This window comes from Bacillus rossius, chromosome 5, assembly GCF_032445375.1.
Source record: "Bacillus rossius redtenbacheri isolate Brsri chromosome 5, Brsri_v3, whole genome shotgun sequence".
NCBI lineage: Eukaryota > Metazoa > Arthropoda > Insecta > Phasmatodea > Bacillidae > Bacillus > Bacillus rossius.
The window spans coordinates 3115901-3141233 of NC_086333.1; the positions used below are offsets into that span (position 1 = coordinate 3115901).

Sequence of the window (25333 nt, forward strand, 5' to 3'; positions counted from 1 at the left end):
AACGGTAATTTTTGTGGGAAGAAAGGGCACTTAGAGGCCTCTTGTTTTAAAAAGGAAGGTGGTTAATGAGAATGTGTTAATTTTTTTTATTTTAAATTTTTTTTGTTCACTTGGCTGTGTTAGTTTTAATAGCTAAAGATTTTTGTCAGACGTTTGGATTTATTTTATAAGTAGCCTAAATGGGCAAGTTTTTCGACGTTTTCCAACAATGTGGTTACAGGCAATTTTGGAGTTTTTGAATGGATCGAAGTGTCTAAGTATTTTTATCGATCCGGAACTGTTTGGACTAGAACTTTTTTGAAAATATTGTTTTTGGATTGAAATACTAAAATTTTAATTTTTTGTCTTAGCTTTTAAGATTTACCCGCTGTAAAGTAGTTTTTTTGTAGTGCTATCTAGTCATAACTTTATGTCTTTTGTGATTTTAGGATTTTCAACGCTTTTATGTTTCTTAATCTTAACCTTTTTCTATTTGTATTACCTTTTTCTAGGTCTCTTGTGAGCTAAGCCAAACATAATTTTAGTTGCTAAATTTCTTTTAACGTAATTTTTTTTTATGTCACCTGTGATTAGTGTGACGATCTTTAGCTAATTGTTGTTTTAGCCAAGTTTTTTTTTTGTGAGGGGTGGTTATGGCCCCCAGGCCACATTTATGTTATTTATTTATTTTAGTTATTATTGATTTTACGAATTATTTCCATTTTAAATGATTTCTTTTTGTTAAATCTTATTTAATGTTATTTTGGTTAATTATTTAATTATTGTGATTTTTTCCTTTTATAGTTTTATTCTGATTTGGTGTCATTCTAGTTTTATTGTTATTCTATATATATATATATATATATATATATATATATATATATATATATATATCGATTGTGTTTTCATGGCCGGCTACTGGGAGCGCGGGTTCGATGCACCGATGACGTCATGAGCGCCCGAGTGCTGGCGGGGGCGGACTGAACTGTGCGCCGCGGTCTGTTGGTTTTTGGGAGTCGCCGCGACCGGACATGTGTCGCGAGGCAGGGAACACGGCTTTTCGACTCTGCACCGGCCCGTCCTCGCCGGGGCCTGCTGAGATGGTGCCTTGCCTTACCCAGAGGCGTGTTCAGCGGCAAGATATTCGCAATCTACGCTAAGGTAAAGAGGCGACACATAGCTTTGGCAGTAGCGGGTTGTGGATCAAGATTTATTATTAAAAAGAAGCATAGTTTTGTGAGGCGAACTTTTATATGAACTGCGTATAACGGTGCAAGCGTATGGATTAGACCTACCCGTTTTATAAAATGGATCAATGCTCCTTGGCTGGACTATGATAAAGCTGGAGTGGAGAAATTGCTGCTATGCCCTGAAGAGATTTATTCTTTAAATTATGTTTACCTGCGAGATTTGCCCTCAGTAACAAAAAACATTTTTAGTGCAGCCGCCTCATTGCGATTGAGTGATATTTTGCCTGGCGCATTTGACTGAACTATATCTACGTATTTTCTGAAGGTCACGGTTATCAGCTGTTTGATTCTTGGAAGCAAGACCTGCAAATATTTATGATCGTGCACGTAAATAAATCCGGCTCTCAGTAGGAATCTTTTTGGACTTTTATAATTAATTGTTTTTATTACATAGTATTTTTATAGTATTTGTATTTTCTGATTATATAGGTATTTTGGATCTTTTGAAGATGGTATTAATAATAAAATTTCAGTAGCCTTAATTTTTTTTGATTGTTGAAATGAGCCAAAGTCTTGCTGTATACGTTCGTAGTATTTATGCCTTTCATAGCTCGACCGCCCGGGTGCGACTTTTTGGAGCGAATTACCTTTTTTTTTGGTTTTCCTTTTTTTTGTATTGATAGTTACCCAGGGTGAGTCGGGGACGGGACCTCCCTTCCAATTTGACCGGAAGGCGGGTTTCAATGAGCTACGTGTGTCACAAGGCTGGTATTCCAAGACATTCGGGTAAGGTAGTGAATAAGCACTGCCTTGTTGGGATACAACCGTAACACTAACTCATGGGCCATATCACAGAACGTTTCCAAACTGAATTCCAGTAGGGAACAGATCGGTTGTCGTTTTAATAATCAGTACCCCGCGCGGGACTAAAAAAACCGTTGTGCATCGTGAACAAGCATGTTACTTGACGCGACTCTATACAACATTTGTTTATTTGCGTTTACATGAGAGTAATGGAACATAACAAAAACCAGGGTGTCTGGATTACACTGAATGTTTTTTTTATTCTTATCGGCATTTGGCAACACAGTTTTTGTAACTGAAAAATATTTCACAGCTTAGAGGAAAATTATTAATTATATAAATGCATACATACGTTCATACTGTATTGGTATTGCGTTTATGATTTTAATTTTTATATTAAGTTTAAACAAAGTCAAAAAACAAGGCTTATCTTATACGAAAAATACCAAGCCAATTGACGGGCTAAGACTTTGCTATTGCAATTACACAAACAAATAATATTAATTTTTTTACATGAAATATAGTGTTTTTAATAGTATGTTTTATAGATAATGTAAAAAAAATTATCCCTGTCAAATTAACAATTTTTGTACCAACCAAACCTGTACCTTGTATTTAACCTCTCTGCTACGGAGATAACTACATACTACAAGACATGTATTCAACATATGTGTATTCAAGGCCATTATTCTAATATTCTCAACTACTTTCCAAGCTGTGATAATTTTTTTTATTAGAATGAAAGTAAACAAAATGTTTTTCCAGGATTAAATAGATACGAATTAGTGGCGCCTCACATGGTTCCGTAATATGGACGAAATCACCAAAAAAATTAGCTCTATGAATGCGCAGACGTTTGGGCAACAGATAGATCACGGATAGGGCACTAAAATCTGTTCCCTAAAAATAAGGGACTGGCTGTGTCTTATCTAAGGGTTCAGGATCGGAAATGCCCACTAGGAATATGGCTCGGGTACAGGTGTAGCATATTCCACACCTAAACTCTTATTTTTTTGTCTTTGAATACCGTCATATATATATATATATATATATATATATATATATATATATATATATGCCACGTTATTCTTACGAAATGTTTACTGAAATAAACATTGATAGAATTATGTTGTTGAAGTTTTATGTTCAATAGTTAGTCGTTATATTGTGAACAAAGTATTTGTTTATTCAGAATAATAATTTCTTATTAATAAAAAGCACATTAGTAGATACCTGCAAAATTCGCGATTTCAATTACCTACATGATAGACTCCATAATATTCTATGCACTCGGGCAAATTACGCCTTCTCATTGGCTACTGACGTATAAGTCCTGTTAACTGGGATGTTCCATGATTCGATACTTCTATCGATGAAGGTTTTTCATTGGCTCAGAGTCCTTCAGGTAAACCGTGGCCCAATCACTGAAACAGCAAAAGGTGCAAACGTATTTGGATTCTAGCCTATCGCAAAATGAATCCGCGAATTTTGCAGGTGTCTACACATTAGTCTTGGGTTATTGCAGGCCTTTTACCACAGTACATGCCGGATTCAAAAACTAAGGCTTTTTTTTACGTTTTAATATACGAAATAGTTCATTTTCACATTTCATTGTAAAGTCTCACTATAAAGGGGAATGTTGTTACGTCCTTTTATTTGTCTCTCTTCTAGAAAAGAAATGGCTTCAGCTTCGCATCCGGGAAACACAGAAGAAGAATCTAGCTATGATTTGCCGCCCACATCACTTGACGATATGGAACCAAGTAAAGAGTATGCAGTGTCTGGCCGTAGACTAGTTGATATTGAATACTTTTTCAAAGAACTTAAGAACATTAGCTCACATGAGCCTTTTGGTTGCACATTAAATAACATGGATATTGTGAGTGAGAAGCGACATGGGCAGATATCCATTTTTACCCTTCGATGCAACATGTGCAATGTAAGGAAATTAATTTGAACAGACAACCCACTGAAACCGTCTATGGACATAAACACTGCAACAGTAGCAGGAATAATGTGCATAGGGGCAGGTCATCGGCAGCTTGAAGAGTTAACCGCAGCCATGGATGTTCCTGCTATGTCAATAAATACTTATTTAAAATATCATGACATAGTGTGTGATGGTTGGGAGTCTACTGCTTTGGAAGAAATGCAAGCATCAGTAAAAAAATAAGTCAAGTTTGCAGTTCAAAAAGGTGAAGTAGATAGTAACGGAATTCCAATCTTAACCGTTGTTGCTGATGGAACATATTGTCACGTCTCACTTTCAGAGGGGGGGTTCAATTCTTCAAAAATGTAGCTCTGAACATAAGAAACTCAAAACATTAACTAGCCATAGAGCATCTCACTGAGGATTGAATCTTAGTAGGTGTATTCTTATACAAGAATAGAAAATCAGGATACTGAGAAAAAAATAAGAGTAACCTAAAAACAATAGAACAATCACATTTATTTATAACAATTAAATAAAGCTGACAAATAATGAGGCACCTTCCATGTCCGCTACCAGCCTTATAGATATTCCGACAGAAAAACAATAAACCATATATAAGATTTTCTTAGTAGTACTAACACATTAACATAATCGTAATAATTTCCTCCAGGCCACCCAGTGATACCAAGCTTCATTAGCTCTTCCACAACTTCATTTTTAAAATTTATTAAGAACATCCACTACCTCGAAACGGATTTTAGAAATTATTTAGTTTAAGTTTATAACGTCATCATTTACATGAAAAGACAAGGATCGTGATGCAAACAAATTACCGAGTTATACTTGAAAATAAAAAAGGGAACTGTAGTGCTCAACGTATTACACGTTAAAACCACTAAGTTTCTAAGAACAAATTATTTATAAGAGCAAATAATACACCAAACGAGAATTTTTAAAGTTAACTACGAAGAAACACTGAAGGCTAAGAGTCCGGCATCACTCAGGCGCCATTTCCGATAGCACTCACCTAACCATTACCAAGTCGCCGCGCGGCCGGGCAGCATGACAGCCTTCCACAGGATTACCGCCCCGCGAAAACATTTTACATCTCTTTTAAGCTATTTTCTTGGCCGCAAAACCCCTACGGGGAAAACATCCTGACGGGAAGTTTTCCTGTGTTTTACAAACACTTAAAGTTATTACAACAAGCCGGCCGCGCGGTCGGCCGCGCCAGGTTGCCCACGTAGTCAGAAAACCGGCCGCTAGATTGCGACACTCGCCTGCGCACGGCGACTGCGCACAATCTGCGCTCTCAGCTGGCCTCAAAAAAAAACGACAAACAAGTCTGCGCCGCGTTTCTCTGGAACTGCAGCAAACAACGTGTCAGCTGGCCTGGCTGAAACGCGGTCACGCCTGCGTTCCCAGACAAAGACGTGCAAGACTCGCACTCTTCCAGCCCCCCCGAAAACCCAAATCCAACAAAGGTGTTACCCCATCTTAGCGTGAGGGAAACCAAGTCCCGAACTAGCGAAAAGAATTTAAAATTGTATTTTCAACAAATAAACTAATTAAATAAATTAATGATAATTTTGAGCTACGCGACATCACCCCGGGCGGCAGGAGCTTGTGCCCCACAAGCTTACAACAATGCTTGGGGAATATTTAAGTTTGCTTCAAAAAAAAAAAACCAATTGTCCCTATCATTTCTATGTGATCCAGTTACAAATTTAAATTAGTGATTACAGTGGTTGTTGTTTAGGTATAAATACCAACTCTAAGTTCTACTAGCACTTATTGACAATTTCCTCTCGGAGGACAAGTGTGTTTTACAAAATTTCACATGTTAGCACTGCTTGGGACAGCAAGCAGCCAGGAGGGATACGGCGAAGAGATGCACCAACTCAGGGCAGAGACAGGAACAGCCAGCGGAACTGTGAGCTGCAGAATCACACCCCACTCCAACTTCTGCCTCTCCCAGCCGGTCCATCCCGACGTCGTTCATCCCAACTGCTCGTCACCCACGGTACACGACACCATTCCTACACAAAATACATGAGCAGCATCAGGAGTCATACAATTACAAACAACTAAAAAAAAAACTCTCAATCATCAAAATAATAGTGAACAAATCCAACAATTAAATTATCTTACTTAAGTTAATGACGTATTTTCATGTGTTTATCAAGAAGTATTCATGAGATCAACATAGATCAACACAACTAACCAAGGAGGGTCATACCAGGTATCAACACAAAAATAACTTTTAAAGATTCTTAAAACAAGTAACTATTCAAAAACTAAACTCGTAACTCATCTGCAATATTCAACATCTTGAAGAAAAGCCTACCCCCCACATTTCGTAGAGGAAGGATAAGGTAAGGTACCTAATAGGAAAATTTACAACAAAAATTTGACTGTGTCCACGTGTAGGTTGAAAGTTTATAACTACACTGGCCTTGTCTTGCTATACACTTTGTTTTGAACGTCAGGTCAGTAGTTTCAAACGATGGATAATTCTAGTCTTCTCGATAAATTTGTTGTTTGGGGGGCCACACCCTATCACGATGCGTAATCACTGTCCTTGGACATGGCCACTCCCAAACCGCTGATACTCCTGGTAATCGTGCATCACCACACGATTCGACGATACGGGCACCAGCCCGCAGCAATGGGTAGAAGCAGGTCCTCTTCTCCCAACTGGCCCACGTGGTATCTGGCTGACCCTTAACGACGCGCCTTCTCCCAACTCGAGAAGGGACAAGAGTTCTGGATGGAGCTGCACCACAGCACTCCTTTCGAAATTGCACTTAACAAGTCCGCCTCAAAAGTCATTCTCTTCGATTGACGAAAACTATCAATGTCACTTCTTGAATAATAAAAACACAAAGGGGGGGGGGGGTTTATGGTGGAAAATGGGAATACGGAAAGGATCCCACCCACTTTCTCAATGATTAGTCCTGACGTCATAATTCCCCTTATTGAACCTGGTATTCTCCCTCCATCGTTATTTGGTTCTATAAAAATTATTTATGGGCGCATGCCCCTTCACATAAACATTAATCAAATTCTATTTTTTCTAATCGTAGGTAAAGCTTTACATTGAACAAAATTCATTCACTACTGATCATCACAAATGGAAATGGTTACTTTCAATTCCTCCCCAGTTTCACTGGATAACTTAGCTACACAACCATTATCTCTGGCTAGTATGTCTTTTAATTCTACCTTTCCACTGGTAGAAGGAACAGCATTTTCTACTGTAGTCGAGATTTCTACAGACATACTGAGGGGTTTCCGATTTCTCAGATATTTTAATAACAGAACTAAAAACATTCCAACTATTACCAATATAGTAATTACAGTTACACTTATTTCTATGCCAAGGGTAGTAACATTGTCCAAGGCGGATACTCTTGGTAGCGTTCCAATACCTACTAGATATGGATTTTTAATAATAATAAATAATAATACACTACTTACAATGGAAAGCGCAATACTCTGTAAGTTTTTCATTACAAATCTTGGTACGTTTTCTGGTTCTCTTAAATGAATCGGGTCTAAAGGGGTTTCAAACTTTGTCAAAGAAAAATTTAAATGTGGTATTAGAGTTGGCCAATTTTCATCTAAACAATCCATTAAGGATGGAAAAACTGTATGTGTTGACGTAGGATGAGGGAAAATTTTCAATTTACGTAACTTCGTCCAAGCAGCTGGTATTACATGTACCAATTGAAATTTAGATTTTGTTAACGCATCACATGGATACAACTCGTTAATTTTAAGTTCTTGGTTTAAATACAAACGACAATCACACGGTACTTCTATATCTACAGCTCCGAGGATGTCTCCACTTCCTAAAAATAAAGATTCATTGTTATGTTTCATGCATTGCAAGTCTAATTTTCCTGACGGGTTTGTTAGGAAGTACCGCTCTGGTCCAGCCTGGGTGATCATCAGTTGGTTTCCGGAATGGCATAGAAACGCACATGTGGTACTAAGATTTCAACGGTAATCCCCTGAAAAAGAGCCTTTGGACACAAAGCACTACCTAGGGTATCTCCGGAGAACCTGGGAACAAAACACAATTTATCTTCAAATGGTCTACAATCTAATAAATTTCTACCCTGAATAGTGATTAGATGGTCTCCATCCACTGCCAGAAAATTCGGAGCATGATCCAAATGACAAGTTGAGTTCTTCCACTGAAATGGGACTGCGACGAACTGAAACAATCTCCAATTGGAATTTAGTTTAACAATTGGTACTTTAATTTGAAGGTATAAATTTTCCTTGTGGACTTGACATTTACAAATGGGTAAATTAAAATATTTCTGAACTTCTGATACACTTATGGACAACGCATAACCATCCCTATTAAGAATTTCATTTAGCATATTTAATTTCTCTTTCAATTGAGCTGGTGTAACTACAATGGCAGGTATTTTATTTGACTGGCACTGGTCCAGAATCTCTAGTCTTGTAAATGTATGCGCTTGTTTGGCTAATTGAGAGGCCAACAGTACCTGAAACTGGAATGAATGTCCTATGTCTTGAACCATTCCTGAAAACTTAGTCACCATAGTCTCTCGGAGGTCTTTTAAGTAATCAGACAAATTTGTGAATTTTGATTGTACTCTTTTTAGAATTCCGGTCATTCCCTCGTTTATAACAAAAATAGTGTTGCTCATATTTGCCAGTGCCTCATGAGTGTTTAAAATTTGTGATTCCATCTTGTTTATGTGTTCTGACATTTGTTGTTCATTTAGGAAAAGATTATTCAATTGACTATTGACGGCAATGTCACAACACCAATGAAAAAACTCTCCAATGAAATTTAACCCTCGTCTTTCCCGAACTTGAGACTGAAAATCCAATACGTCATCCCCTGCTGCTTCGTTTACCTTATTAATTAGCATGTCAGTATAAATTAAGCTATGTTTTAATTCTTTGAAAATAACACACCATTCACTTGAACTATTGGAGGGACAAGAAGTGATTTCTTTGATACTATCCTGAATGTCATCTAATTGCATTGGCCAAGCAACCTTAAAATTTACTGGTACCGATGAAGTGTACAATGTTACCTGAGGTATCGGCTCGAAATGCGCTCCCGCAACCACCCCCACTGCTCCTTCAGGTAGCGGTCGATGTTGTCTGCTGCTTCCCAGCTGCAGGAGCACCAGGACGATGTGTAGCATCCTCATCGTCAGTACGGAAGATGATCACGCCTTAAGACTCTGTAAAAATTCTATACAAAACTAAATATTAGACAGGCTCGATTTTTGTTTACAAGTGTTACAAAACTTTCGAATTATTTTTTTTTCTCTCTCTCTTTGTTTTATTTAGTTATCCACAACCACAAAAAAAAAATCTCTATTACATAACTTATCATAACTTATACACTGTAAAAATTTTTCATTCTCTCTACGTTTGTAACTTCGTAAACATCTCTGCCTCGACTCGTCTTCTTTAACTTGTACAGGTTATTAGACAATTTGTCCACCACAACATAAGGACCGAACCATTTATGCAATAGTTTCTCTGACAAACCCTTTTTTCGAACAGGTGTGTACACCATAACCTCCTGTCCTATCTTATAGGTCACCGCTCGTCGTCTGCGGTCATACCTTTTTTTATCGATACCCTGTTGTCTTTTTAAATTCTCTCTGGACTGTCGCAGGATCTCCTTCCAACGAGTACGCAGTCGAAGGCTGTCCTCATCTTCTACAGGCTGACTTAATTGAACATCCGAGGGTAATACAGGTTCTCTACCATACATGAGCACAAATGGGCTAAATTTTAATGTTTCCTGCCTCGCCGTGTTGTATGCCAAAGTGACCAAGGGTACATATTCATCCCAATTACGTTGTGAGGATGCCACATACTGAGATAGCATCATTGCTATTGTTCCATTTAATCTTTCACATAATCCATTTGTGTTTGGCCTGTATCCTGAGGTTTTCAAACTTTGTACATCCATTAACCTAAGTAATTCATTAACGACTTTGGAAGTAAAAACTTTTCCTCTATCTGTCAATATGGAACATGGTACAGAATGGCGACAAATTATGTTTTCTAGTAAAAACATAGCTACGTCATTGGCGTTACTAGTGGGGGTGGCTTTAGTCTCCGCCCATCGAGTACCGTAATCAATAGCAACAAGAATGTATTTGTTTCCTGACACGGTTTTTGGAAAAGGGCCTAAAATATCGACACCAATACGTTCGAAAGGTTCACAGATAGGTAATGGTTCTAATAACCCTGCTTTCTTTTGAGGAACTCCCTTTTTCCCCTGACATCCCCTACAACTCCTTACATAGGCCTGAATCTCTTTTAGCATATTGGTCCAATAATAACGACGTATAATTTTGTCTGCGGTGCGAACTACTCCTAAGTGACCGCCAAAAGTGGGATTGTCGTGACTTTCCCTCAGAATTTCAGCCTTTAAGCTTTCTGGGACTACTAATAGCTTGTCTCTACCACTTGGGTTAGAGTTATTTTTGTACAAAACACCATTCAGCAAAGAAAAATTTTTCGCTTGTCGGCTTAACTTATTATCGATTCCTGACGGTTGAGTCAACTCAGAAATTAAAGGTCTTAGACTCACATCAGAATATTGCAGCTTAGCTAAATCCACATCATGCATCACAAAAACAGGTAACTCAAGGGATTTTTCTTCGTCAAGGGCTGTCCCTGTGTTGACAGCATTTCTACTCAAACTGTCTACATGTACATGAGTTTTTCCACTACTATAACATACAGTGTACTCATACTCCATCAATTTTAATGCCCACCTGGTTAACCTTCCTGCGCTATGAGCATTAAATTTCAAACGATTCAAATAACATAGGCTATGATGATCAGTTACAATTTTGAATGGCTTCAGGTAAATGTAAGGCCGAAACTGGTCTAAAGCATAAATCAAGGCTAAACATTCAAGGTGAGTTATAGGATATCTAGTCTCAGCTGACGTGAGAGTTCGACTGGCATAGGCAATAGGTTGTAATTTTCCATCAATTCTTTGTAACAATGTGGCTCCTATCCCTAAGGTACTAGCATCTGTATGTATTTCAATGGGCTGGTTTTCCTGGAAGTGAGCTAACACGGGGGAAGAAATCAGCTTTTCTTTCAAAATTTGGAATGCTTGTTCTTGCTTGTCGGTCCAGATAAACTTTTCATTTTTCTTTAGCAATGTCGACAAGGGTTTCGCAATCTGAGAGAAATTTGCTATAAACTTACGATAGAAAGAAGCTAGGCCTAAAAAGCTTCTCACCCCTCGTTGGTCCTTAGGTGTAGGAAATTGTTTCACTGCTACTACTTTATCGGGGTGGGGTCTAATCCCTTCATGGTTAACCAAATGTCCCAACATATCGGTTTCAAAATAACCGAAGGTACATTTTGACGGTTTCAAGGTTAAATTAGCATTTTGCATCCTTTTAAAAACTTGTTCTAATCGGTCAAGATGTTGATTAAACGTACTGCCCACTACTAGAATGTCATCCAAATAGACTAAGCATGAACCCCACTTTAACCCTGCCAAAGTCTTATCCATGTATCTCTGAAAAATTGACGGAGCGGTTTTCAAACCAAAAGGAAGGGTTTCAAAACAAAAAGTACCATCGGTGGTAACAAATGCAGTTTTTTCCTGATCCTGTTCAGCTACTCTCAATTGGTGGTATCCTGAATTCATATCCAAGTGAGTAAAATACTTAGCACCAGTCAAGTGACTTAAGAAATCATCTATTCGAGGAAGGGGGTATTTATTAACCTTAAGAATAGTGTTAAAACGACGGTAGTCCACACACATCCTATAATCGTTGTCTTTTTTTCTAACAAGAACAACTGGTGAACACCAACTCGTGTCACAGGGTCTCACAATCCCATTTTTAATGTGTTCTTGTACTATGTTATGAATAATTTCCCGTTCCCCAGGAGAAACTCGATAAGGTACAGATGATATGGGTGTGCTGTCCCCTGTATCCAGAAAAACTACTTCCTCTTTTGTTCTCCCTATCTGGCTGGGGTCCCAACTGAAAACATTTTGATATTTATACAACAACTCTACCAGTCTGTTTTTTTGTTCCTCTGGTAACTCTGGATTAATGTTTAATTTAGACACATCAAAATCGACATTATTTTTATCTCTAGCTTGTAATACCTTAGTTACTTCTTTGTTCTCGATACTGGGTGTTTCCTCAAACTCATTTAAATATCCTAATTTCATTCCCTTATGAAGAGTAACTGACTGGTTAGTAGTATTAGTAACCCAAATGTGAGTATGCTGTTTTCTGTTTACAATACTCCTAGGTACAAGTACAGAATATCTGTTGTAAATATCCTCCTTAGGCTCTATCAGCACCTCATCAGGTAAATTATTTCCTTCAAAATTAATTTCGATAAGATGATGCATCCTTGGCTCTACTCTAACATGATTGTGAACTGTCACACAACCTAACCTGAAAATATTTTCTGGCTCGATTTGGCTTAACTCCTGTGTTCCATCCTGACCTACATTATGATTAACCCGATTTTGGTTTTGATCTACTTGAATTTTGTCTCTTTTTACTTTGGTTTGGCTTTTAACCTCCCTTATTTCGGTATTTGTGGTATTTACGAAGCAATCAGGACGTGTTATGGTCAATGACATTTTCTGGCCTCCCTTACAAGAAATTTCTGCTCCATATTTGGTTAAAAAATCACATCCTAAAATGATCCCTTTTATTGGGGCTTCCACCAGACCTACCGCATGTGAATAAACATACTGTCCTAATTTAAATCTTAATTTGGCCATCTTATTAAGTTTCTGAACTCTTCCTGAGACTCCTGTAAAACCTCTTGGTTCTGCGGATTTCCAACAACTTTTCGGTACTAATCTTTCCTCAATTAGTGATACCGCAGCTCCTGTATCGATAAAAACGGGGATTTCTTTTCCGAACATTTTTGTCTTCTGACTTAAAATACCGTCATTTTGTAAAAGAGACATTTGGTTAACAAGGGACGAGTTGTCACCCCGACCGACTCTCGCCCTATTTAGTTTCCCTGTTGTGACGTTTTGCAATCTCGTATCAAGTGACCTGGTCGTTTGCATTTTAAACAAATCGGCCTACCATATGAGGTCCACTGTGGTCTGTCAGTTATTTTTGGAAATGAATTACTTGGGGTCTGCCTGAAAAAATTGTTGTTCTGATTTCGATGGTATTGTGTTAGTGTACTGTTATTTTTGTAATTTCCTCCCTGAGTTCTAAACTGTGACTTTGGTTGTGCCTGTAATCTCATGGTATCCAGTTCCCCGCGTAATTGTTTTAATTGTTTATTAAACTCTATCAAACTGTCCTCAATTCTCGTGTTGATAGATGACAATTCTCTTTCTGGTGTTTGAATTTCTTTAAGATTTCTGATAGGTACTTGTTCCTGTTTCGAATTTACCCACTGTGTCCTCTCATGATTTTTAGCGTAATACAGACCTGCCTCAATATTCCTCAAATTACCTAGTAACTGTTCCACAGTATTGTTTGGGAAAAGCATAACTTTCTCTACAATGTCTGGCCTTAACCCACGCAATACATATCTAACCTTACTAGCTTCATTCATCTTAGCATCAAGTCGGTTACAAAGATTCAATATGTCGTACACAAATGACTCGAAAGGTTCATCTACTGCTTGTACTCGCGCCTGCAATCTTAACTCTAAGTCCTCTATGTGACCCACTCTCACAAACGCATCCCTTAATTTATTTGCTAATTCCTCAAATGTAGTTAAATTCTCCAATGTGCTCTCACAGCTGTCATACCATTTTAAAGCAGGCCCTCTCAAAAATGTAGGCAAGTATGACAAACATTTTTGCTCATTCCACCCATTTACCTTGGCTGCTCTGCGAAACTGTTTTAAAAATTCCTCAACCTCCTCACATCTCTTTCCAAAAAAATATCCCGGGTCCACAAAACACCTGCCTGTCTCCATGTTTAAATTCTGATCTTTCAATTCTGGTTTTATGTCGCTTAATTTATCTTTTAACACTTTCAATGATTCATCATCTGACGAAGAACTACTATCACTGTTCTCAGGGTTTTTTACTTTGTCATCCAATATTTCAATTGTGTATTTACTAGCCATCCCTAATAGACTCCACCTTAAATTATTTTCATTAGTCCTTAACTTAAGCATACATTTCACATTTCACCTTAAATTAATTATTGTTAGACAAATACAGCCATCCCTGGTCTCCCACTGGTTTCCTGAAATAACCTAAAATAAATTTTATTATCATTAAACAATTAATCCTATAAACACATCAATCTTAATACACCAGCTGCACTGCATGCTCTTCTTCTTCACTAAAATAAATCAAAATGTTAGACCACACCTAACACTCTTATCTTAATTTATTTTTCAGTATCCCAACATTCTTTATACCTACTGACCGGCGATCTCCACCATTTGTCACGTCTCACTTTCAGAGGGGGGGGGGGGGTTCAATTCTTCAAAAATGTAGCTCTGAACATAAGAAACTCAAAACATTAACTAGCCATAGAGCATCTCACTGAGGATTGAATCTTAGTAGGTGTATTCTTATACAAGAATAGAAAATCAGGATACTGAGAAAAAAATAAGAGTAACCTAAAAACAATAGAACAATCACATTTATTTATAACAATTAAATAAAGCTGACAAATAATGAGGCACCTTCCATGTCCGCTACCAGCCTTATAGATATTCCGACAGAAAAACAATAAACCATATATAAGATTTTCTTAGTAGTACTAACACATTAACATAATCGTAATAATTTCCTCCAGGCCACCCAGTGATACCAAGCTTCATTAGCTCTTCCACAACTTCATTTTTAAAATTTATTAAGAACATCCACTACCTCGAAACGGATTTTAGAAATTATTTAGTTTAAGTTTATAACGTCATCATTTACATGAAAAGACAAGGATCGTGATGCAAACAAATTACCGAGTTATACTTGAAAATAAAAAAGGGAACTGTAGTGCTCAACGTATTACACGTTAAAACCACTAAGTTTCTAAGAACAAATTATTTATAAGAGCAAATAATACACCAAACGAGAATTTTTAAAGTTAACTACGAAGAAACACTGAAGGCTAAGAGTCCGGCATCACTCAGGCGCCATTTCCGATAGCACTCACCTAACCATTACCAAGTCGCCGCGCGGCCGGGCAGCATGACAGCCTTCCACAGGATTACCGCCCCGCGAAAACATTTTACATCTCTTTTAAGCTATTTTCTTGGCCGCAAAACCCCTACGGGGAAAACATCCTGACGGGAAGTTTTCCTGTGTTTTACAAACACGTAAAGTTATTACAACAAGCTGGCCGCGCGGTCGGCCGCGCCAGGTTGCCCACGTAGTCCGAAAACCGGCCGCTAGATTGCGACACTCGCCTGCGCACGGCGACTGCGCACAATCTGCGCTCTCAGCTGGCCTCAAAAAAAAACGACAAACAAGTCTGCGCCGCGTTTCTCTGGAACTGCAGCAAACAACGTGTCAGCTGGCCTGGCTGAAACGCGGTCACGCCTGCGTTCCCAGACAAAGACGTGCAAGACTCGCACTCTTCCAGCCCCCCCGAAAACCCAAATCCAACAAAGGTGTTACCCCATCTTAGCGTGAGGGAAACCAAGTCCCGAACTAGCGAAAAGAATTTAAAATTGTATTTTCAACAAATAAACTAATTAAATAAATTAATGATAATTTTGAGCTACGCGACAATATGCTTAAAGGTCTTACAAGAACAGCAGCTACAGTTCATTATCTGGAGTGGCAGTAATTGTAGGATTTTATACAAGAGAAATTCTCTTTATTAGTGTAAGAAATAGATATTGTTCCATTTGTGCTTATGCTGAAAGAAATTGAAGAGAGATCAGTGACCACGTGTGCTACAAAAACTGGAATGGAAGTGCAGGAAGTATGGAAGCCGATATAATCGCTGAAGGATTTCCATCCAGTGTTGAACTTCATGGAGTTATATTTGGTACGTTGATCGCGGATGGTGATTGCAGCGTATACAACACACTGATAAAAATGCGACCATATTCTGACCACACAGTGCAAAAAATAGAATGCCGGAATCATGTGCTTCGTAATTATAGTAACAAGTTGAAGGAAATCGCAACCAATGGCAAACTCGGTCACATCGTGTTCCGGAAAAAAGTTAGCTGCTAATATTTTAAGGATGCGAACATCGATTGTCTCTTCAGCGAGGCACTGGAAAAGCTAAAAAAATATAAGTGAACACGAGTAGTTACACAATTTCAAAGCAGGTGCTTTGAATGCTCCACACCATATTTTTGGGGATCATTCTCAGTGCCAAAAATATTTTTGTACAAGATAAGAGGAAGAAAATTTGGTTCCAGATTTAAGAAATAGTGGAATTTTGTCCATGGTCGAAGAAGTTCAAAATCATTGCATTTTGAACAATGCAAGAAGTCTATTGAAGGATGTCGATAGCAATTCGGCCGAGCAATTTAATAACATTGTTGCTAAATCTGTGGGTGGTAAGAGGGTTAATTTTTGCTTACGAAGAAGCTATCGGGGCAGGAGCCATGCTGCTGTAGTGGCATGCAACACAAAAACACCACTTTACAAATTACACAGAAAAATGTACAAATGCAGCCCAGGCAAGTACACCAAAAAACTTGAAAGCAGAAGAATAGTCTTGAAAAGCAAGATCAGGCGCAAGAAAAAGTATGTGCGCAAAAGTGCCGTTTGTTGCAAGTACTCCAAGCTTCCTGCAGAGAGTGACTATGGTCCTCAAGCTCAAAAACCAGATATGACTCGCGACGATTTTGAGATGGCGAAGGAAACTTTTCTAAAATCTTTACCAACAACACCAAAAGAGCGCGAAGACTTGCAAAGTGGAACAGTCCTACAAAGAGACAGTAACCTATGTAAACAAACACGCAGGAAAATGTTGACAGCTTCAAATTTTGGCACTGTGTGTAGGCGTAAACCACACACATCGTGCCAGAAATTGGTTTCTACTCTACTTTATAGTGACTTCGACACAGATGCAATGATATGGGGTAGAGATCACGAAAAGGAAGCTATAAAAAAGCTGTAAGAGTTGCATAACGTTAAAGTAAAGGCATGCGGACTCTTTATTGATAAAGAGATATTGTTTCTTGGAGCCAGCCCAGATGGACTCATCGGGACAGATGGCACTGTGGAAGTAAAATGTCCAGCGTCAGGTGTAAAGCCAGTACAAATAAGTCCTAATGAGTTAATTTGCAAGAGGAAATGCACATTTTGGAATGTTTCTCGTGACAAAACAACTGTCACTGAAATTAATAAAAACCATCATTATTTTTATCAGATTCAAGGGCAACTCCACGTAACCGGACGCGAATATTGCCTCTTTGGACGTTGGACTCCGTGCGACATGAAAATAACACGGATAGAGAGAGACGATAATTTCTGGAAGAATCAAATGGAGGAGCAGTTGACGAAATTTTATTTAAACTGTATGTTACCTGAACTAATCAACCCACGGTGAACTCGTTCGATGCCCATACGAGATCCCGACTACATAGTTAAAGCTATGACTGAATATTCTCTAAGGAACTGTAAAAAACTTGATAAAGAAGAATATGACCGTTCTGACTCAAACGATGTTCAAACATTTGTCGGCAAGGATGAACCCACATCAAAAAAGCCAAGACGAAAATTGGCTTTATGAACTTGAATCTGTGAAAAATCCTCAATGAGACTTTTTTATGTTATGGTGTGAGCTAACTGACGCGTAGAGAATTCAGATTTCAATATTCAAATCCATGTATATATTTTTGAATTTTATGAGTAATCTTTCAATATTTATTTGGTTTATTTTATTAATATATTTATTCTCTGTAGCGTAGTGAAATTCAGAGAATTCAGTCGATGACTTTGGAATAGAAATTTTGGATTTGTGTTTATGTCAAGGCGTAATTTTCAACATGTTTCTTTGAATAATTTTATGATACTTTATGATTTTTCGAGTATATGTTGTCCTATAAGAATGTTTAGTTTTTAAGTGTTCTGTGATTTTATGTGTATCGTGGTAATGGGTAAGACCGGAATAGAACTGAACGTCGCTTATATTGCTAATTTTGTCTTATTAAAATCATAAAATAAGACTTGTACCTTCTGAAAGGCTAAGTAAGGCCACGGAGTATTACATCATATTAATTAAATGAACATACATATGTTTTATTTATATTTTTGAATGTTTTACCGTGAAATCAGAAAACAATGTCAAACTGTGCATACTGATATTATTTTTTATGAGTTACGGTTTTATGTTATAATTATCTCAACAAATAGTATGAAGGGTAATGATTTTTGTTTATAAGACAAGAATAATTGATCTATGTTTATTGACATGGTTTCGTATAAAAGTGACAAGTCTTTTCTTTTGAAACTTTGTTAATGGTTTTCTTTCTTTTATAAAAATTATTTTACTCAGATAGTGTACAAAACCATGGATTGTGTATTTTATATATTGAGTGTATAGTTTTAATATTGTACATAACTTTTTCACTGATTAAGGACTGTTTATATAAATAGTTTATTCAATAACATTGCATTCTTATCATTTTATATTCATTTATGACTTTCACGGTTTTGGAATTATAAAGTTTATCTGCAAGAGAAGTGTTCCACATGTTTCTATTACAAAGGTTTCGCAAACGCATTAAATCTACATAATTTGTATGAAAAATGTTTTCACATTTTTGTTTTGAATTAAAATAATTTTTAAGTTTTTAGTGATTATTTGCATTATTTAACTTCATCTTTTACAGAAATTCGAACAGAACTTTGTAAAGCTTTCAACACTTCATGGAATTTAATTTATTGCAGAGGTAACTATAAAGATGGGGAGTAAAATTGATAAAGGAAGACGAGAATATTTTATAGTAGAGTTCAAAGATATTGACAAATTTTTGTCCGCAATGTGAGTGTTTAAAATCGAGGAGTCACTTGATTGATAACTACAGTTTTTCAGCAGCTGCAGTACAGTGAAGTTGTCCTCTTTGCAAGACGGGCTGAAAGATTTTTACAAAAATGAGAAACATAAAAAATGTGAGAAACTATATCAGTGTTAGAGTCAACTATGCCTAATAGTACCACAAAGCTTTACCGCCGTACACCGTGTGCGACACAGCGTCATACAGCCATCAATTAAAATGTATCTCAAAAACGCAGTTTATAACATACTGTCGCTAAAATTATACAAAATCTAGAAAAGTTCATCATTTGAAAAAATCAAGTTTGGCTACTTAAGATGAAATAAATATAGTTAAAGATTTAATTGTGTTTTTAATTAATTATAGAAATACAATTATTATATACATATACATCAAGTGCCCAATGTGAAGATCATTGAACAGATTTCTTAGTCATCAAGGTTTAAGGCGGAGTGAAAGTGTGCGCATATATATATATATATATATATATATATATATAGGCAATTATCTAGATCGCTAGAGTTGCCTAAGCGTCGGAGTGCTTCGGGATTCTCTAATGAGGTTTAAAGTGACATACTCTAGGAATCGGACATATGACGTTACATTTATAATGCGGCATGATGTATGACATCATGTTTTCAGTGTGTAAATTATCAAGATAAAATAGCTGTATTGAAGAATAAAAACAATGGTTTTAAAAATACTAACTACTTAGATCAATTGTATTATGATAATTATCAACATACTAGCTTTTACCAGCGGCTTCGCTCGCGTTATGTCCTTAAGTATCAAATATCATTGTAAAGAAAATAAAATAATATGGTAATGTTTTTTTATTGCGTGACTGGAATCATCAGTATTTAAAAATTCTAACATCCGATTTAGCTTAAAAAAATTAAAACATGCTTTATTGAAACATGTTTCACTATTACAAAAAAAATTAAATCCTAATATTTTAAAAATTTCAAAGCATTAACGTAGAATAAAAAAATTAACTAATTAATATTCTTCCACAGTTGTGTGATCCGAAGCCTCGTTCCATTACATAGTCGAGGAGCATTTAGATTTCGTATAAGCGTAACTTGTAGTCCTACATTTAGTTTCATTTGAAGTTTATGTAAGGGTACACCCGAAAGTTCAAGTGCATTTAAAAACTCCGAAGGATATGAAGTGCTTGGTTCTGTATCCATGATTGTATCTATTGACAAATACTCAATTTACCCTTGCAACTCTTTTATAATATAAGTGTAGATTTTATTAACGATATACAATTTTTGGTGCCAATATTGCTCTTGCGTACAACCACCGATCACTATTAAAATTTTGCTGCAAGTCCGGGAAAACTTGAGTAATTAGATCCACATAATTTTCATTAAATTACAAAATTCTCTTGAAAGTAAAATAAAACCTTCAGCATCAATGTCCAAACAACAATCACCGAAGAAAATAGACACGTAACCTCAAAAATTTAAAACGTTTAAGTATTGCTTGGCGGTGACAAAAAGATAAAATTGAATAGTAAATATTGACCGCTGGTATTATATTATCAAATTAGCGAATCATTTAATTTACTTATTGAAACACCAGATGGCGTTAAATGTCATTCAAATTACTCAAACTCGCAGTCAGACGATCATACATACAAATATCAATTTTTTGGCCCTTCGGAAATTTTTTTTTTCAAAAATAAGTATCCTATGTTACTTCTAATAACTCCAAGAAAATGTGTACAAAGTTTCATGATGATCGGTTAACCGATCCGTTAACCGAAGTAGTTTTCGTGTGAAAGCGTAACAAACAAACTTACATTCACATTTATAATAGTAGGGATAGGTATAATATAAAAGTTATTGATTTTTCTATCACTTTAGTAACGTAATTGATTGTAATTTACGAAGGCTACGCAGTCTATTAGAAAACAAACCGCTTAAAGTGCTGATAGGACGAATGAATTTATGTATTTCTCATAAAAAGTATATATTGTAATAGGATGTTTGTAATATAAATTTGTAATGTGATTTTTCACGTTGAAACCTTTATTTCCTGTGCTAATTTGGTACAAGGAACGGACAAAGAAAGGAATATCTTTCCCTCTCCCACTTCCAGGGCCATTCCATCCTCGACCACTTTACCTGAGTCATGTAAGAATGTCGAAACCTTCCTAATGCTCCTCCTTTCCAGACCACCTGCTGATTTTAAAAATCATCCTCGCCTGTCTTGCTGCCCTTTGGGTTTCTTAACCTTCCCTCCTTCCCAACAGGTACGAAGACTACCGGAAAAGCAGAGCAGAAAATTTTTTCCTGTGATGAATCCTCTTAAGAAATGGTTCCAATTGGAGAAAACTGTCAGTTTGTATCAAACATTAGTCACAGAAGCTACCATGGATCATAGTTTGTTATCTGCAGCTGAATCGGAAGGAAGCCGCTGTAGATACTGTGGCAAGGATTTTGTCATGAGAAGAAATGCTAGACGTCATGAGAAGAATGATTGTGCTAAAAACCCACTACGCAACATGTTAAGCCGTAATCGTTGTAGCAGGTTGTTAACACGAATTGACAGCTTAAAAAGACATGTTAGAACATGTAAAGTCAAGACTACTTACGACATAGAGGACATCGATGTATCCACTAGACTAAAGAAGAGTGGTATGCATTACGACAATAATTTTCCTTGTCCTGAGCGTGATGGTATTAGCTCACCCGATCATCAGGAAGAACATAAATTGAAGGATGCTAATGGCTTCGGGAAGACTGAAACTAATGGAAGTAACAACACCGTGAAAAGTGAGAATACATTCAAGCCTATATTCAGTAGATCCTCCATACTTTGTAAAAAAAAATGGACTCCTAAAAAGGAAGCATGAAGACGATGAAGAAACTTCGACATCAACGATATCGAGTTCTTATGGAAATCTGGGTGAAGACGATGCCTTCTACGGTGAATGCTACAGTGACTCTGAAACTGGTGACGTGATCGAAGACTATGCTGAGGCATCTAAAGCAGGCAAGATCGAAGACTGTGATGGTGTACTGAGACCGAAACGATGGAAACGTCGTGTTATAATAAATAAATCTGATCAAGCTTGTAATGATAGCTGGCTAGATGATGAAAGTTACCCTGAGGTTGGTGTTAAAACGGAAGACACCAGAGATCATAATAATTATTATAAACATGCAAGGAAGATGGTGGTAGAAGAGATTGGTTACACATCATGGAGAGATCCAAACATATTGGTTGACCGGTCAAGACTGTTCGTGGCATCTGTTCGTACAGGAAAAGACTCACATATCGAGGAAGTATCGTCCATACTTAAAGAACTGCGGAAAGCTGGCTACATACAATAATCATTTGTTTAACTGTCATGTGTGTACTATTGAAAAATAAGTGCATTATTTATATTAAAAAAATTATGTTTTATTTCTTTTATTCTGATTTTTCAACTAAGTCTGTGTGTTTCCGCTACTGTTTGTGTGATCATTCCATTTCCTGTGTGTTCGTTCCGTTCCCTGTGTGTACTGTATGTGCGTTCCGTTTCCTGTGTGTACGTTCCGATTTTTGTGTGTACGTTCCGATTTCTGTGTGTACTGTGTGTACATTCCGTTTCCTGTGTGTACATTCCGATTTCTGTGTGTACGTTCCGATTTCTGTGTGTACTGTCTGTACATTCCGTTTCCTGTGTGTACATTCCGATTTCTGTGTGTACTGTGTGTACGTTCTGTTTTCTGCGTGTACTGTGTGTTCATTCCGTTTTTTCCTGTGTGTAATATTTCTTCATTTCGTTTCCTGTGTGTACTGTGTGATCATTACGTTTATTGTACGTAAATTGCATGTATTGCACGTGCATTGCGTGTTGGAGCTGATGGAGCTTTTGGAGCCGAGTAGACTTGTATTCTTGTAGCTACAAAGACATGTAGTTTCGTAGCCACGCTGTCTTTTAGCCATGCAGTCTCGTAGCTATGTATAACTCCTAACCAGCTAGATCCTTTAAGACTCGTAGCCTTGTGGCCTCATAGTCTCTTAGACTCGTAGATTTATAGCCGGATATATTTGGAGTTGATGAGACAAAAGACAGTTAGAGTCTATGACTGTAGGAGCCAATGACTGATGGAGTCACTAGACTGATGGAATCAATATACTGATGGAACCAATAAATATTGGAGCCAATGAATATTGGAGCCAATGGATATTGGGGCCAATGACAAATGTGCTGCCTTTTCGGTGATGGTGCTGCCTTTTCGTTGTCGGTGCTTCCAAATGTGCTGTATTTTCGTTGTCGGTGCTTCCAAATGTGCTGCCTTTTCGTTGGATTCTTGGTCCTCTTATAAGCGTAAAAAACATGATCCGTTGGTTTAATTGAATATAATTAGCTGATGATGAGTAAAATCACGAGGTTCGGAAATAACTGGTCTATATGTCTGACATTGATTATGACCCGGTCTCTCGGTCCGAAGACGCATGGTCTATATGTATGTATGGCTTTGTACATGAACGGTTTAGAGGTTATTCAGATTATCGGAAAACTAGACTTTGATGTAAGGCTTATTGGCAACGTATTTAATTCGTCGAACATTGACGTACATTGACTTGTGTGTTATTTTTGAAGAGTGAATGATTTATAATCACCGCAAAAGGTAATGGAAAAACAGAAAAATTGAATTTATTTAATATTTAGTTATACTTGTCACTGTTCAAGTATCGAATCGAGGGCAGGAATTCAGCGATTCAATATATAAATTAATGAGTGATTTTTTGATGAATTTTGGATTTTTTCCCGAATTTATATTTAAATAATTACACGATTTCAAGATGGCGTCCAAATTTCAAGATGGCGGGGGCACCTCGGTAATAAATGTTTACTGCACTGTAGCGGGTTGGAATTAAATTATTCAGATGGAACTGTACTCTATAAGACGAGTACACACACAAGATGGTGTACTCCAGCAGGTGGTAGCTCCTGGTAGCATGTACTGAACATAAAATGTCGGATCCATGATGGTCGACAAGGACAAAGTCAAATTTCAAGGACAAAGTCAAATTTCAAGGTCAAGGTCAAAGTTTACGTTCAAGGTCAACATTCCAGGTCAAGGTCAAAGGTCAAGGTCAAAGTTTAAGGTCAAGGTCAAAGTTCAAGGTCAAGGTCAAAGTTCAAGGTGAAGGTCAAAGTTCAAGGTCAAATTTTAAGGTCAAGGACAAAGTTAAAGGTCAAGGTCAAAGTGCAAGGTCAAGGTCAAAGTTCAAGGTCAAGGTCAAAGTTCAAGGTCAAGGTCAAAGTTCAAGGTCAAGGGCAAAGTTCAAGGTCAAGGTTCAATGTCAACAGTTGAGGAGAAAGGTATGGTGACCAGATAATTATACTAACATGGTATCGGTACACTCTAGCAGACGAAAACAAGATGGTGCTCTCCAGCGGATGAGGCCAGATGGTGGACATGATGTGTTACCAGCTGATGATATATGTACCTTGGTATTGTTGGTGGTAGATCAGTCTAGGTAGCTTTCATGGAGGAAGGATCGGCCGTTTACTCTCGCCGGGAATCGAACCAAGGATGTAAATGGATTTAATCAAACAGAATTCAAATAAGTTAATTTTTTGATGCATTTTGGAATTTTTTCATTAACATCGGATAATAAATAAAGATTTTCAAGATGGCATCCAAATTTCAAGATGGCGTACATGACATAATACTTCCTGATGATATATATGAATGGCAAAAAGTGGTGGGGGTCAGTCTGCCAGCACCCATCATGGGGGAAGGGTTGTTCGCCATTTTGATTTTTTTTTTTGCACTCGTTGGGTTCGAACCGAGTACTCCAAGCTCCATGTCGTAAATGTTTATTTTTATAAAAAAAAATGTTGAAATTTTATTTATTGAATTTTTTTATAAATTCTTAATTTTTTTTCAATTATATCGGATAATAAATACAGATTTTAAAGATGGCGACCGTAACGGAAATTGCAATGGTGACGTCATAATTCAAAATGGCGCAACACACAACGCCGGAATGTTCGAGAAAACAAAATGACATCATCCAAGATGGCGGATTCAAAATGTCCGCCGTGATCTACTTGTCCTGTTACGCTCTGTCCCTTTATGCTGTGTCCTGTTACGCTGTGTCCCGTTACGCTGTGTCCCGTTTCGCTCATCCAAGATGGCCGCCTTGACGTCACAATGTAAACAATCTTCAATCCACATCCTGAAGCCTGATCTAGTAGCCCCTATTATATACTACTCCTTAAGGATGGGATTTCATATTAAAATGTAGCCTATGTGTTATTCTGATGTACGGTAAGTCCTCTATTTACGTCGTACCGATTTACGTCGTTTCGGATTAACGTCGCTAATGTTTGAGTACTCATGTTTCAATTTAAGTTGTCGCCGATTCACAATAACGTCGTTTACAATGACCGTAAATCTTTATTTTAACCAAAACACCGTATATAATTCGTTTACAATTCTTTGTTTCC

The 25333-nt window shown here is 37.2% G+C and overlaps 1 protein-coding gene across 1 annotated transcript; it reads right to left on the reverse strand.

Annotated features, from left to right (window-relative positions):
* Positions 1–6785: 6785 nt before the first annotated feature.
* On the reverse strand, positions 6786–15242 carry LOC134531553 (uncharacterized). The gene is made up of 2 exons (XM_063367249.1): positions 15060–15242; positions 6786–9154 (listed from the first exon to the last, which is right to left on the reverse strand). The coding sequence occupies exon 2, from the start codon at positions 9108–9110 to the stop codon at positions 7860–7862; it is 1251 nt and encodes a 416-aa protein (XP_063223319.1). The 5' UTR covers positions 9111–9154; positions 15060–15242; the 3' UTR covers positions 6786–7859.
* Between the last annotated feature and the right edge of the window lie 10091 nt (positions 15243–25333).